The 15,919-nt window shown below is 41.3% G+C and overlaps 1 protein-coding gene across 1 annotated transcript in view; it reads left to right on the top strand.

Moving 5' to 3' along the window:
• Window positions 1-13,949, top strand: part of LOC132823551 (EF-hand calcium-binding domain-containing protein 9-like) — a 35,437-nt gene extending 21,488 nt beyond the window's left edge. The window contains exon 6 of the mRNA XM_060837495.1: window positions 13,677-13,949. Coding sequence (XP_060693478.1) covers window positions 13,677-13,949 — 273 coding nt within the window. The remainder of the gene's footprint in view (window positions 1-13,676) is intronic.
• The last annotated feature ends 1,970 nt before the right edge of the window (window positions 13,950-15,919 follow it).

Below are 15,919 nucleotides of genomic sequence, written 5' to 3'. Positions count from 1 at the left end.
GATGCTGCCTGACCTGCTGTGCTTTTCCAGCAACACATTTTCAACACTTAGCTTACACACAAGTTTCATTCGATGTTCTATCCACCAAAATGCATTTCCAATCAACGTCCTCCAGTTCAACTATTAGACCCTAAAATCTACCCTTCTCCGCTCTGGGATCTTAATCATTGACTGACTTCTATCTTTTTCCAAATTAATATTGAATCTTATTACATTATGTTCGCTCTTTCCCAAATGTTCCTTCACTTGGTCTACCTCAGTTCCTGGGACAAAATCCAGCACAGCTCCCTCCCTGGTAGGACAGGAAACGTACCATTCCAGAAAGTTCTCCTGTACACATTATAGGACTTTCTCCTTTTCTGTGCCCCACACTTTACCCTAGGGAACTGAAATCACTAACTATCACAAGTCTAATTGTCCTGCAAATTTCCAAAACCTACTTACAAGTACTCTCTTCAACTTCCTTCTCACTATTTAGAGGTCCTATTACAATAACCCATTAAAGTCACAGCTCCCTTCCTGTTTCTCACTTCCAGTCATATAGATTCTAATTCAGAAAGTGCATCTCGTTCAGGGGCTATAAAATCATCTTTGACCAAGACTGCTACATCTCCTCCCTTTTTATGTACCCTGATTCTACTAAAAACCTTGTCACTCGGGATGCCAAGTTTCCAATCTTGTTTTGACTTGAGCTATCTCTGTCAATGTTCCTCTGTCTTTCTCCCCTAGAGCAATTTCTGCTTCCAGTCTCCCAAACTTGTTCACTATGCTCTGTGCATTAATGTTGTAAAATGTAACCCTGCCCTTATCTCTTTCTTGCCCACTGGAAGCTAAAATTCCTTTGTTCATTGTCAATACTCAAGCCTTCAATAGCTGATGATAGTTGAATAAGAGAAAATATAGAACAAAGTAATAGGGATTATCAATTGAAACCTTCAATAACATACTTAAACCCCAAATGAAGTGCAGTGACAGAATAGGCAAGTTTTAACGTGGTTCCACCAGCTTACTATACAGGCAGGAATTAGGGCTTTTGCCCGAAACGTTGATTTTACTGCTCCTTGGATGCTGCCTGAACTGCTGTGCTTTTCCAGCACCATTCCAATCTAGGCAGGAATCAGATCCAAAATCAGTCAGCACTGCAACAACATATTGTGGTTTATTCTGACATGGTTAGAAGGGCTGACCCCAATGTATTATCATCCTCTGGAAAGCCTGCCAAAATACCAAAAAGACAGGAATTAAAGGTCATGAGCTATCTTAGTTTATATAAGAAGTGGTACCAAACAGATTTGCAAGTGCAACAAATATCCAGCAGAGGGAGCTGAATGCTCTTAAGTATGGTTAGTTGAGAGACTTCAGAACTTTTTTTTCACAAATGAAGAGAATGTCCTTTAAAATAAAATTTCCAGAGAAATCGTGTAACAAGTAAAAAGTTTAACAAGCTAAAGATACGGAAGAAAAGATGAATACAACATTCCTAGGTCAAAGAAAGTGAAAACATATTCTAGATGGCTGAAAGTACAAGGTTTTTAAACAGAATTATAACTTGACATAACTGCTTGCTTGGATAGCAACAGTCAGCTTGCCACAGTGGAAACCTGTGAGAATCAAACAACTGAATAAAACTCAAGCCTGGGAGGCATAGATTGACAGGTTATGAGCAAATCACCACAAAGCTCAGTCACAGAGGATTAAAAGTAAGTGAAACCTATGTAAACTGAGGAATCAGAATACCTTAGTTTTGATCAGAAATGTATGTCTTTGTCTAGGTTTTTCAGAGAGAGTGGATACAATACACTCCTGATTTCTATTGCTATTGTTATTCTGGTATGCATCATATGCCTTCTTTCTCTTCCTTATTTTCAAATCAATATCCTTCTTTATTGAATGTACTCCAGCTTTGGATACCGTGTATTTATTTCTCACACTTAGCTTGCACACAATGTTCAAATACACTCTGGAATGAAGATGGAAGAGAATGTTGGTGAGAACTCGGTTAATAGCTTTACAGAAAGCAGGATCAAATTACCTTTGACAGGACCAACAGAATAGTGCTCATAGCCACTTCATGGCTCTGGAATTCCAAGTTGAGATGGACCACAACAAACCTTCAGAAACATTATTGGGATCAAAAGCTATCACAAAAATACCTCAACAGGTGCTTGGTTTCAGGTTTAGGCTGATGTGGTATGACTGCGGAACAGTCTATGTTCCAGGCATGATTGCAAGTAAGTAAAGATGGACTCTTGAAGGCAGCAGGGAATTGAGCAAAGATTGTATTCTTCTAGAAGTGGAATCCTAATTTATGTCAGCGATCAACATATTATTGGCAATGGAGGGAAAACTCAGACAAATTTATGCAGCTCAAGAATCTGACAAGGAGTGCACATGTGGTAGAAATATAGTCCAGCAGCCAAAGTACTGAAGAGTTACTCAATACAGCAAAGACACTTGATGATAATGAAATATTTATTGATGCATGATCAGAGAATAAATACAAAGGTGAAGTGATGTGAAATCCTACAAAAACTCAAGTGGTCATTCAGGTATCACAAAGTGCAGAGCAAGAGCGTATTAGTGTGGTGGCCAAGATTTGAAAAGAAATGTAGGATTACATAGGTGTATATAGCTCATGGCATGATACTAAGTGCCTACAGAGCCAATAATTTCACTGAGGATTCTATAAAGGCTATGGAAAAATACTAACAACAGATCTGTTCAGTTTTAGAAGAAAGATATATTAATTTCGAGTTAACCATTTTTCAAGATGGATCAATTCAATTACAGCAGACTCAGTGAGCACTGAGAAAATCTCTGCCATATAGTTTCCCTGAAGGGTTAGTCCCAGACAATGGACCTCAATTTGTGAAGAAGGATTTCATGAAGTTCACTTTGGACACAGCATCACTAGGTGACAAGCTCTCCACTCCATCCTCAGTCAAAAACAGAAGCTGAAACAGCAGTCAGGATTGTGAAGTCGCTAATACATGAGAATCAGAGGTGAACTTTGTTATGGAGCAGCACCATTGTCGAGTACATATTTATTCAGTGGAATTGCTAATGGGAAGGAGGTTAAATATACCAGTTTTAGAACAGAGCCACATGCTTTCAAGGGGAGAGGTGGAAAGTTTAAGGGGGTTACACGCGGCAAGTACTTCACACAGAGGGTGGTAGGTGCTTGGAACGTGTTGCCAGCAGAGGTGGTAGAGGCAGGCACAGTAGATTCATTAAAGATGCATCTGGACAGATGCATGAGTAGGTGGGGAGCAGAGGGATACAAATGCTTAGGAATTGTCCGACAGGTTTAAGCAGTACGTTAGGATCGGCTCAGGCTTGGGGGGCCGTAGGATCTGTTCCTTGGCTGTAAATTTTCTTTGTTGTTTGTAAACCATCCATAACCACATAAGACTATGAGAAGGTTGAATAACTAAATAAAATTCACAGACAGAATAACGGTTGTCATACCATTGTAGGCACAGGGTGAAAACATTAATCAACTTTAAAGCCAAGGCAGAAAGTTTCATCATGGGAAAGAAGGTTAAAAGCCATGGTCAGCAGGGAAACAGATAACTGAGATGTAGTAAGTTCAGAACACCTGAAGTTACATTCAAAGAGAATATGAAGACATTGATATTCCTCATAGCAAGGAATGAGACTAAGTATGATTATCACATGAAAGGGACATTCATACTTTCATTACGTCAAATAATGTTCAGAGTCTCAGATATGGTATAACACCATTACCACTGTGTCTTTAATTAAATGAACCAAATTTGGATGCCCAGTCAGCATCTCAGGTTTGTCTCGACCTGAGAGATTTGGACTTGAGCAGAGTCAAAAGAAGCAATAATAGCAGCAATAAAATCAAAATAAAGCAAAAAGAAACTGTAAATGCCACAAATCTGAAATATAGAGTCGTAGAGACCTGCAGCACATTAAAAGGCCCTTTGGCCCATCGCAGCCATGTCAGTCATTCTGTTCTAATCCAAATTTTCAACATTTGGACCATTAGTCTTGTACACCTTGGCATCATACTTAGTGATCATATTAATAATTCATCTTAATACTGATAGTGATAATTACAAAGACTGTGGAATTAAGTAAAAGTAAACTACTGGAATAATGTACACCAAGTACGGAGAAACCAGAAGTGGGATCTGGAGGAAGAGATCCAGCAGCTGTGAGTGTTCCCAGATCTGCATGTTGGACCAGCAAAAACAGGATGCTTCTAATTTATCTCTTAGGTAATGCTTCTGACAAAATCTCTCCCTCCCCACAAGTCCAACCTCCATACAATCTCTTTCTCCTTTTTGCTGTGCTCAGAGATGCCTCATCAGATTTTTTTTTATTTTCTGGCATCTGTCGCTAATGGTCTCTAGCAGCACATTAGCCATAAATGCACGAATACACAGATCAGAAACTGATGAACACACTACATCTATGTTTCTCATGGAAAATGCCACCAAGTACACTGAATGGAAGTCTTAAAAAGTTATGAATCTTTTGACATAGTGGATACAGAGAGAATTTTCTTCCATGAGGAGGAACATGATGAGAGGCTATCAACTGAAGTTAGCCACCACACAATCAAATGGTGATTTTAGAAGAAATTTCTTTACCAAGAGGATGGTGAGAATGTGGAATTCAAAACCAATGTGAGTGGTTGGAATGAATTGTGTTAATGCATTTAAGAGGGCGATAGACAAATATAGAGGGAAATGTGAATAGAGAATCATAGAATCCTGTGATTTGGCCCAGTGAGTGCACACCAACTCTCCAAAGACTCTTCAGACCAACTCCCCCTACCTTATCTCTGTAACCTTGCATATCCCATGGCTAATGCACTTAACCTACACATCCCTGGACACTATAGGTAATTTAGCATTGCCAATCTGTCTAACCTGCACATAGAGCCATAGAGATTTACAGCACAAGAACAGACCCTTCAGTCCTACTCATTCATGCTGACCAGATATCCTAATGTAATCTCGTCCCATTTGCCAACATCTTTGAACTGTGGCAGGAAACTGGAGCACCAGGAGGAAACCCACATGATAATCGATTAAATGAGGAAAGGTGAAAAGATTAGAAGAGGGGAGATCAAATTGAGGTATTCAAGATGATAAAAGGTCAAGAGGTCATAGTCTTAGGAAAAGAGGTAGCAAATTTAAAAGAGAGTTGAGGAGAAACTACTTCTCCCAAAGGGTTGTGAATCTATGGAATACGCTATCCCAAAGGGTGGTGGATGCTGGGACAGTGACATTTAGACAGATTTTTAATTGGTAATAGGTTGAAGGGATATGGAGAGAAGGCAGGAAAATGGGGGTGAGGAGCATGTCAGCCATGATCAAATGGAAGCAGAGTCAATGGGTCGAATGGCCTAATTCTGACCCTATATCTTATGAACTTGTGGAGTTTCTTTGAGTGGAGCACAAACGTACATGGACAGATTGGGTCATTTATCCTATATAATGCAATATAAAACTTCAATCTGTCCAAATCTGGCTATGAAAAGGAGTCATTGTTCACGTTGGTAACGACGACAAAGGTAAAAATGGGAAAGAGATTCTGCTGAGGGAATATGAGCAGCTAGGGGCTAAATTGAAAAGCAGAAATTCAAAACAGTAAGAATCTCTTGACTACTACCTGGGCCATGAGCAATTTGGCACAGGATCAGCACAATTAGAAGTAGGAAATGCATGGCTCAGATGGGTTTGAATTCATGAGAGATTGGAACTAATACGTGAGAAGGAGGTAGCTGTTCTGATAGGACAGGCCCCACCTGAATTGTACTTGGATCAGAAACATAAATAATGTAATTAGGGCTGGGGATAGGTTTTTGCGGGGGTAGAGGGTATATGTACAATGGGGTTGGGGGGGTGGTGTTGGTTCAGTTACATGTAAAATTATGCAAAGAGTGAAGTCGGTATGGCTTAGCAGAGGTTAATAAAGTTTCCAGAACAAGTAATAAAAGAGAGTGTGGAAAGACTCAGAACTCACAGCAGATAAGGGGACAAGAATAAGAATGATGGAAGTAAACACAGAACTGAGAATGTTATATTTAAATGCACACAGTATGCAAAACAAGGTAATTGAGCTTGCAGTGCAGATTGAACATAGCAGTAAGGTGTTGTGGGCATCAAAATGACATGGCTTCAAGGGGATCATGGCTGGAAATGAAATATCCAAGGATACATATCCTATCAAAAATTCAGATGGGCATAGGGTTTCCTTGTTAGTAAGAAATTAAACTAAATCCACAAAGAAATGACAGAGTTGGAAGGTTTGGAATCTATGTGGGTCGAATTGAGGAACCACAAAGCAAAAAGGACCCTCATGGAAGTTGTGTATAGGCCTCCTGGCTGTAATCAGGTTGTGGTGAAGAAAATAAGTCAGGAGATTATAAAAGCATGTAAGAGAGGCACTACATTCATGGGTGACATCAATATACAGGTAGACTGGGAAAATCAGGTTGGTAGCGGATCCCAAGAAAAGGAATTTGTGGATTACCTATGAGATTTCTTTTGGATGAAGGAATCCCTGGGGTGGGATTAGGGGGTCAGGTGTAAACCTAATATATGATAGAATTCATCCTATAGTTTGAGAGGAAGAAGTGTGAATCAGATTTGATGACATTATAATTACCTTTACTCAATTGTAAAGACATGAGGGAGGGGCTGGCCAGAGTTGATTGGAAGGGAAGCCGAGCAAGGAAGACACTGGAGCAGCAATGGCAGGAGTTTCTGGGGGTAATTCAGGAGGCCCTGCAGAAATCTAACTCAATGAATAAGAAACATATTAAGGAGAGGGTCAGACAACTGTGGCTGACAAGGGAAATCAGAGACCGCATAAAAGCAAAAGAAAAAGTGGTGAAGATTATTGGGAAGCTAGAGGATTGGGAAGTTTTTTTTAAAAACCAGCAACGAATAACTGAATAAGTAATAAGTTGGGGGAGAACATAAAATATGAAAGTAAGCTAGATTAGTAAGAACATTGCAAGTCTTTGTTTTTAGGATATCTGAAAGGTAAGGGAGAGGCAAGATTGTTCATTGGACTGTGAGAAAAGGAGGGTAGACAAGCAGTAACGGAGAACCAAAGAAATGGTGGAGGAACTGAATAGGAATTTTGCATCAGTTTTCCATGTGGAAGGTACCAGCTATATTCTCAAGAGACATGGGGCAAGGGTGAGTTTAGTGGCCATCATTAAGGAAAAGATGCGGGGATCCTGAAATACCTGAGGGTAGATAAATCACCCAGACAAGATGAACTACACTCCAGAGTTAAGAAGAAGATAGCTGAGGAGATTGATGACGCATCGATGATCTTTGGAATCACTGGAGTCAGGGAGGATCCCAGAGGACCACTTAATGGCTAATGTAACAACTCTGCTTAATGGAGGGGGCAGAAGACAGGAAATGATAGTTTGGTTAGCTTGACATTGGTCATTGGTAAGATTTTAGAGTCCATTATTAAAATTTGAGATTGCAGTATACTTGGAAGTGTGTGGTAAAATAGGGTGGAGTCAGCACAGCTTTGAGAAGAGGTCATGATCGACAAACCTATAAGAATTCTTTGAGGACATAATGAACAAGTTAGACAAAGGAGAGCCAAAGGACATGATCTATTTGGATTTCTAAAAGGCCTCTGGAAAGATACTGCACAGGAGGCTGCTAAAGAAGAGCCCATAGTGTCATGAAAACGTACTGGCATGGATAGAGGATTGGCTAACTGGCAGAAGATAGATGGTAGGGATAAAGGGGTCTTTTCCAGAATTTCAGAAATAGTGACTGGTGGAGTTCTGCAGGGATCTGCGTTGGGATCACATTGTTCACTTTATATGTTAATGATTTGGACAACAGACCTGAGGGCATTGTTGCTGAGTTTGTAGACGGCACAAAACTTGGTGACAGGGAAAGTAGTATTGAGGAAGTGGGGAGGTTGCAGAAGAACTTGGACAGGCCAGAAGAGTGGACAAAGAAAGTGTGGGAAAGAGTGAAGTTATGCACTTTGGGAGGAAGAGTAAAGGCTCAGATTATTCGCTAAATGGTGAAAGGCTTTGGAAAACTGAAGCCCAAAGGGACTTGGGAGTCCTAGTTCAGGATTCTCTTAAAGTTAACACATAGGCTCAGTTGGCCATGAGGAAATCAAATGCAATGTTTGCATTCATTTTAAGAAGGCTAGAATACAAGAGCAGAAATGCACTGCTAATGCTCTGGTCAGATTGCATTTGGAATATTGAGTGAATTTGGACCCAATATCTAAGGGAGGATGCACTGGCTGATCTTGGGCATAAAGTGCTTGTCACATGAAGAGTATTGGACTAGATTGGGTTGGAACATCTGGTCGGCGTGGATTGGTCCGAAGGGTCCGTTTCTATGCTGTACATCTCTATGACTCTATTTGAGGACTCTAGTCTGTATTTGATGGAGTTGAGAAGGATGAGGGGGGATCTCATTAGAACCTACAGAATACTGAGAGGCCTGGATAGATTGGACCTTGAGAAGATACTTCCACTAGTAGGAGAGACTGGGACCGAGGGCACAGCTTCAAAGTGAAACCCCTTTAGAACTGAGATGAGGAAGAATTTCTTCAGCCAGAAGGTGGCTAATCTGTGGAATTCATTGCTGCAGAAGAATATGGAGGCGAGTTCATCAAGTGCATTTAATAAGAGAAAGATTCTTGATAAGATTAGATTAGATTCCCGACAGTGTGGAAACAGGCCCTTTGGCCCAACCAGTCCACACCGACCCTCCGAAGAGTAACACACCCAGACCCATTTCCCTCTGACTAATATACCTAACACTATGAGCAATTTAGCATGGCCAATTAACCTGACCTACACATCTTTGGACTGTGGGAGGAAACCGGAGCACCCGGATGAAACCCACGCAGACACAGGGAGAAGATGCAAACTCCATAAAGACAGTCGCCCGAGGCTGGAATCGAACCTGGGACCCTAGCGCTGTGAGGCAGCAGTACTAACCACTGAGCCACCATGCCGCCAGTGTTCCAGGGAGAAGGCAGGAGAATGGAGTTGAGAAACATATCAGTCATGATTGAATGGCAAAGTAGACTTGATGGGCTGAGTGGCCTTATTTTGCTCCTATATCGTATGGTCTAAGATAACATTCTGATGAGGTATTACTTCTAAATTTTGCAAGTCCTCTTTGCCTTTGATATTTCACAATTCCCTGCTTGGAGGTATTGGCATGAGTATGTAAACTATAATAGTGTCAAAGCTTCAGTTGAAAGTTCAATCAACTAATCCTGAAACTGTATTATTAAAGACTTGGAGGAACTAATATATGTCAATAGTATGGAATAAAGCTGTTTTCACATGACAGTACAATGTATTAATTATTTTACAAATGTATAATGAATACAACAGATATTCAATGTGAATTATCAGCTATTTGATGGGATATATTCTGAATTTTTCAAAAGCACAATGGAAAAAACTGTTGGCACTGAAACCATAAATTAGAAACAGAAAATGCTGTAAATATACCAGAAAACAGAAAAGTCTTTTTAGTTTCTTGTTTTCCAGTCACAATCCCAGCCTTGTGTTACTTCCAGATGCTGATGGGCTGGAAGCATATTGCCAGCATTTTTTTCCTATCCTATCTTTCCAGATGAGCCACATTAATCATATCCAGATTAGAAAGTAACCGTTTTTAATATGATCCACATGCAAGTTTTATCATACTGCACTGTTTTCAGGAGCAGAGTGAGCTTTAACTCTTAAACCTTCTGGTGAATGGGTGTGTTGCTTTTGGAATTCAGCAGTATTTAATGGAAAATAGATTGTTCACAATTCTTCAATAATTCTCTGCCAAATTGGTCTGGCCAATCAAGTTATTTGTGCCTAATGAGATTTTCTTGCCCTCAAAAGATCCACATAAAGTGAAATAATCTGGATATCACTGTTCTCAATCATATTTAATAATTGCGTTTCTCATTTGACTGATTTAAAAGATGGGACTTTTGAATGCTGTATGTCTAAAGAACCCAGGCCATGAATTTCACTAATGCTAAGGACTGAAGATCTGAAATTCTAAAATATTGGCTGAAATGCTTCTGGCACACCCTTTGTTATGATCCTAGCTGATTGCAATACTGCACAAGTCAGATCCTAGAATGAAACCTGGCCTGCTGTTGGATATAATAGTGTTAGTCACTGGACATGTATACAAATGGCTGTAAAGATTGCTTTAAAAATGAATACATTTGAAGTGCTGAAGTCAAAACTTACCAAGTGACCCTGATCTGCTCTCTCTGTCTATCATGAACTCAGCAGCACAAACATTTCATCCACTAACACAGGTATCTGACCAGGTAATTAACAGAAGTCACAAGTTTCTGGCAAACAATAGGCCAAACATTCCTGTATTTTGGCTCAGTATCAATTTCAGAAAGTGCCAAGAAGGGTTTCTCTCTAAGAACCTAACAACTTTTCTCACACAGTTCTTCTCTGTTCAATTATTCATGTATGTGGTGTTCACAGCACTGCTCTTGTACAATGTTGAGGTCAGCAGTGGCAGAAATGCTGGGACCTTCTGTCAATCACACTGCATATGGTGCCATATCTAAACCCAAGCTGCACACCACTCTAAAACATTGCAAGCTCTTCACAACATGTGCTGCACAATTCCAAAGGAGGTAGCTGAGTCAGGGAAATTGTTACCAAATTTTGCCAACAAGGAAAATCAGGTCCTGGTGGTTATCCTCTTTCACCAGGACAAACAGTGGAGACTACAGCACCAGATGCTAACAGCCTGCTCCAAAGTAGCCATCCAGGTCAGTTCAGTGTCCACGGTCCAAAGGAATGCACTCTAAAACTGCAACGTTAAAAACCTGATGAAGAGTCACTGGACTCAAACTGTTAACTCTGCTTTCTCTTCACAGATGCTGCCAGATTTGCTGAGTTTCTACAGCAATTCAAATTTTAGTCCTGACAGGTCAGATTTGAGTAATGGTACCATTCATTGACTGTTGATTAATTGCTTCTTCAAAGGTAAGCTGGATGCTTAGTCCTAAAACCAAATGCAGATGTTTTTGATTTGATTTGATTTATTGTTGCTGCCCCATGTACCTAAGTACAATGAAAAATTTTGCTTTGTGAGCAGTAGAGAGAGATCATAAGATGCTTAGACAGAGCAAGGCATACAAGGTAATGACTGCACAGGAAAAGCACAAAGCAAGATCAACATTAGATTGAAATTAGGTGGGTCCATTCCATGGTCTAAGAGCAGCAGGGAAGAAGCTGTTCTTGAACCTGTTGGAAGAGAGTGTTATCAGGATGCGAGGGGTCTTTGATGATGTCGAATGAATTTCTGTGGCTACAAGGAATGTAAATAGAGTCTGTGGATGGGAGGTTGACTTCCATGAGGGTCTGAGCTACGTACACAAATTTCTGTAGGTTCTCAGAGTTCTGGGCACAGCGGTTGTCATAACATTTTGTTATGCACTGAGACAGAATGCTTTCTGTGGTGCATTTGTAAAAGTTGATAAGGGTCCACACAATATAGGGGGGGTTACAGTCCACTGGGTTTATTTGAAAACACTAGCTTTCAGAGCACTGCACATTCATCAGGTGCTAGTGAGAGAGGAAGACCTTACACACAGAATTGATAAGGTAAAGATCAAAGGGTCATACAAGTCATGTGAGCAAATTGAGCACACATAAGATGGCTCTTAAATCTTTACTTAGTTAGAATGGAGGTGCAGGTTTCGATTGGTTAGTATGCAAATCTCAGAATTTCTTTCAAGGCACAGGCCCGAGATAACTTAAGGTGTTATCAATATAAAGGAGGTGATACCTCCAGTCAGACAATGTAGTTTAGGCTTGAGGTCTTTTTTGGAGTCTGTCTGTCTTAAAACCAATCTGACTCCAGGTTATTTCCAAAGTAGGAGTTTGTAAAATGCCACATTGACTGCCTACAAATTGTGTGCATTTTGAACAAAATAGGACGTATCTGCAAATGCAAATTCACCCTACATACGTAAGTGTCAGTGTGAGAGTGAGAGTGTAAGGGGGAAGAGAGAGTGTATGTGTTGGGGAGGAGGGGAGGAGAGAGACTGTGTATGTACATAAGAGGGGGAGAGAAAGTGTGTGTGTGTGTGTGTGGAAAGAGACAGAGAGCAAGAGAGACAGCGTATGTGCGAAAGAGAGAGAGAGTGTGTGTGTGAGAGAGAGGTGGGGAAGCATGTGAGAGGGAGAAGAGAAAGTGTGCAGGGGGGGATGGGAGAGGAGAGAGTGTGTGTGCATGCATGTGCGTGAGAGACAGAGGGGGAGAGAATGTGCGCACACATGCGAGGGAGAGTGTGTGTGTGTGGGGGGGGGGGAGGGGGGAAACACGCATGAGGCATGAGAGTGTGCGTATGTGACAGGAGAGAGGGAGTGTGTGTGCACACATGAAGGGAGAGAGAATGAACATGTGCGCGAGGAGAAACGGTGTATGAGCGTGGAGAGAGAAAAAAAGAGCAAACAAGAGAAAGAGAGCGCGAAAGCCCCTCTCTCTCTCTCATGCCTGTCCAACATGACACCTCCACATCAGGACATGCCAAATTTCCTCAGCCGCCTGAGGAAGAAGAGGCATTGTTGTGTATTCTTGACTGTCACATCTATATGAGGGGTCCAGGACAGATTGTTGGTTATTGTCATTGCTAGGAACCACATGCTCTCAACCGTCCCCAGCTCAGCTCCATTGATGTAGGTGGGGCATGTCCTCATTTCTTCCTGAAGTCAATGATCAGTTCTTTTGCTTTGTTGACGTTGAGGGAAAGGTTTGTAGCAGCCTCCTGCCTGCTAAAACACAGATAGATTGCTAACTTGACCAAACAGCAAAGGATGCTGGATATATTGGCCAAATGAAGCTCTGAAATCACAAAAACTCACACACCAGACAGGTGCTAATGACATAGCATAATGTAAAAGGCAACAGTTGGTCTACACAGACACCCCCAACAACTTATCCACTAAATTAAGATGTGGAGATGTTGGGGTTGGACTTGAATGGACAAAGTTAAAAATCACACAACACCAGGTTATAGCTACCTGATGAAGGAGCAGCATTCAGAAAGCTTGTACTTCCAAAATAACCTGTTGGACTACAACCTGGTGTTGTGTGATTCTTAAGATTATACTAAGGACAGACCAGACAAAATGGCACTGGGTCTTGCAGCACAAAGAAACTGACAGTAGCATACCATCTAAATGATTGAGGAAAAAAATGAGGACTCCAGATGTTAGACAGCAGAGTCAAAAAGTGTGGTACAGGAAAAGCACAGCCAGTCAGGCACCATCAGAAGAACAGGGGAGTCGACATTTTGATGGTAGGGACAAGTAGAGACTATGGTGTTGAAGGTGGAGCTGTAGTCAACGACATAGGTGACCTTATTATCCAGATGTTCCTGGGATGAGTGTAGGGCAAGGGAAACAGCATCCGCTGTGGACCCTATTTTAAATGGGCAATATAGATCTCACATTTCCAGTTCTCCAGCTAAGTAGGGCCCACTTTACTTTTCTAGTTAATTCTTAACAGGTTGGCACCATACTGCTTTAAATGCAATAAATTCCAAGATGCTTCAATTGTATTCATCCCTTCTATTTTCTACTAGTGAATTTTAATTCTTAGAAATTAAGTTCTTCAAGACCATAACATTGTCGGCAGGGTGGTAGCTGTGGCAGCGGTAGGTCTGGAGATCGGACCCCCAGCAGCAGTGGTAGGCTGGGAGCCTCGACTCCTGGTGGCAGTGGTAGGCCCGGAGACCGGAACCCCAGTGGTAGTGGTAGGCCTGGAGCCTGGACTCCCGACGGCAGCATAGGCCCAAAGACTGGACCCCTTACAGCAGTGGTAGGCCTGGAGCCTGGACCCCCGGCGTCAGCGGTGGGCCCAATGCCTGGACTCCCGGTGGCAGCGGTCGACAGCTTGCAGAAGCCTTGAAACTATGATTGAGACTCCATTTTGAACAGAAGATGAATTCTCACTTATGTAATTTCTTTCTATTCCTATGGTGGCTCAAAATGGTGCTGGATTGTGATAACAAAACACTTTTCACTATGTTCAAGATAATATGTGACAACAAAAAAAGCATTCGTCCATATATATGAAAACAAACTAGATATTCACAACATAAGTTTTGATAACTATTTGAATATCCAAAGTGGTGGTAGAATATGACAAGAAAATTAGGATGAGTTGGAAGACCTGTCGGGCAAAAATATACTTTCAGAAGTGGAGATTATACCTGCAGCCCTTCTTAGAATGCTACATGGCTGGGAAATGCAGCACATGCAGCAGAGAGGAGGGAAGAGGAGGAGAAGTCTGACCAAAAAGTCCTATCTATGGTTAGAAAAAAATTGGAATAAAATCATAGAAAGTAACAGCATCACATTTGGAAATCATTTATTCATCAGAGGGGATCAGATGTATTTTATTTCAACTTCGAGAAAACACTCACCAAGGTACCTCTCAAAAGGTTAAGTCATAAGAGCTCACAGTGATAGTATAGGCATGGACAGAGAACTGGCTAATAGGCAGGAAACTGCGAACGGGGATAAGGGGCTCTTTTTCAGGTTGGCAATCTTTAACTAGTGGGGTTCTACAGGGATCGGTGCTGGGACTGCAACCATTTGCAAGATACATTAATGCAATTTTGAGGAAGGAAGTCAGTGTGCTGGAGCTGAATTTGCAGATAACACAAAATTAGGTGGAAAGGCAAGTTGCAAGAAGGATACAAAAAATTTAGAGAGATATTGATGGGATTACGTAAGTGGGTAAAAACTTTGCAACTGGAATATTATGTGAGAAAATGCAAAGTTGTTCATTTAGGAATGGAAATCAATAGAACAGATTATTATTGCAATGGACTAAAACTGCAGAACATTGCAACACAAAGGGACTTGGGGGTAATTGTGCATGAAACATTGCTAGCACACAGGTAAATCAGGTAATCAGGAAGACTGAGCGTTGGCTCTTATTTAAAGGGGGTTGGCGTATAAGAATAGGTAAGACTTACTGCAACTGTACATGATGCCTATGAGACCACATCTGGAAAACTGTGAGCAGTGTTGGTCCCCTTATTTAAGGAAAGATATTATTTCAAGGGTAATTCAGGAAAAAAAATCACTCTGATGTCACTGGTATGGAGGGATTGTCTTCTAAGCAAAGACTAAACCCTGGAGTATAGAAGAATGAGATGTGTTCTCATTGAAACATATAGGATTATGTGGCTTGATAGGGTAAATGCTGAGAGGATGATTCTCATGTATGTCTCTCAGACCAGAGGGCTTCATATCAGAATAAAGAGCCACCAGTTTAAGATGGAAAAGAGATGGAATTTCTTCTGAGGCTCGAGTGTCTTTGGAACTCCTGGTCACAGAGAGCTGTTGGAGCAGAATCTTTGCCGATGTTTAAGGCTGAGATGGATTCTTTATTTGGAGGAGAATTAAGGGTTACAAGGGAAATATCAGCTCAGCCATGATCCTGTTGAATGGCCAAACAGGCTTGAGGGCCAAATGCTCCTGTTCCTATTTCTTATAGTCTTAGGTTCCTAACCACCAAAGAGCAGCACTACCTGAATCTCAACTAGTATTTGACATGCCCTGCTTCAGCCAGGAGATGAGTGAGAAGACACCAGAAGCTACCAAAATTTCTAATGGTACATGGTGCACTGGATGCATGTGTAGCACTGCAACTACTCATGGAAATTGATCAGATGCCTGACAACCACAAGGGCTTCTACTCCAAGAACAAGCAGAGGGTGTGCAACCATGCCTAGAACATCCTCTCATTGAATGCTATCGCTACTGATAGCAGCCTCGAGACATTCATCCTGTACCATTCAATCCCACTCACATTAAACCTTGCTCATGGTTGCCTTGTGCTACCCATGTTAGACAGCATACGTCTGA

The sequence above is a fragment of the Hemiscyllium ocellatum genome, chromosome 16, assembly GCF_020745735.1.
Source record: "Hemiscyllium ocellatum isolate sHemOce1 chromosome 16, sHemOce1.pat.X.cur, whole genome shotgun sequence".
Lineage (NCBI taxonomy): Eukaryota > Metazoa > Chordata > Chondrichthyes > Orectolobiformes > Hemiscylliidae > Hemiscyllium > Hemiscyllium ocellatum.
Note: the sequence above shows the minus strand (reverse complement) of the source record. Positions and strands in the feature narration are given on the sequence as shown.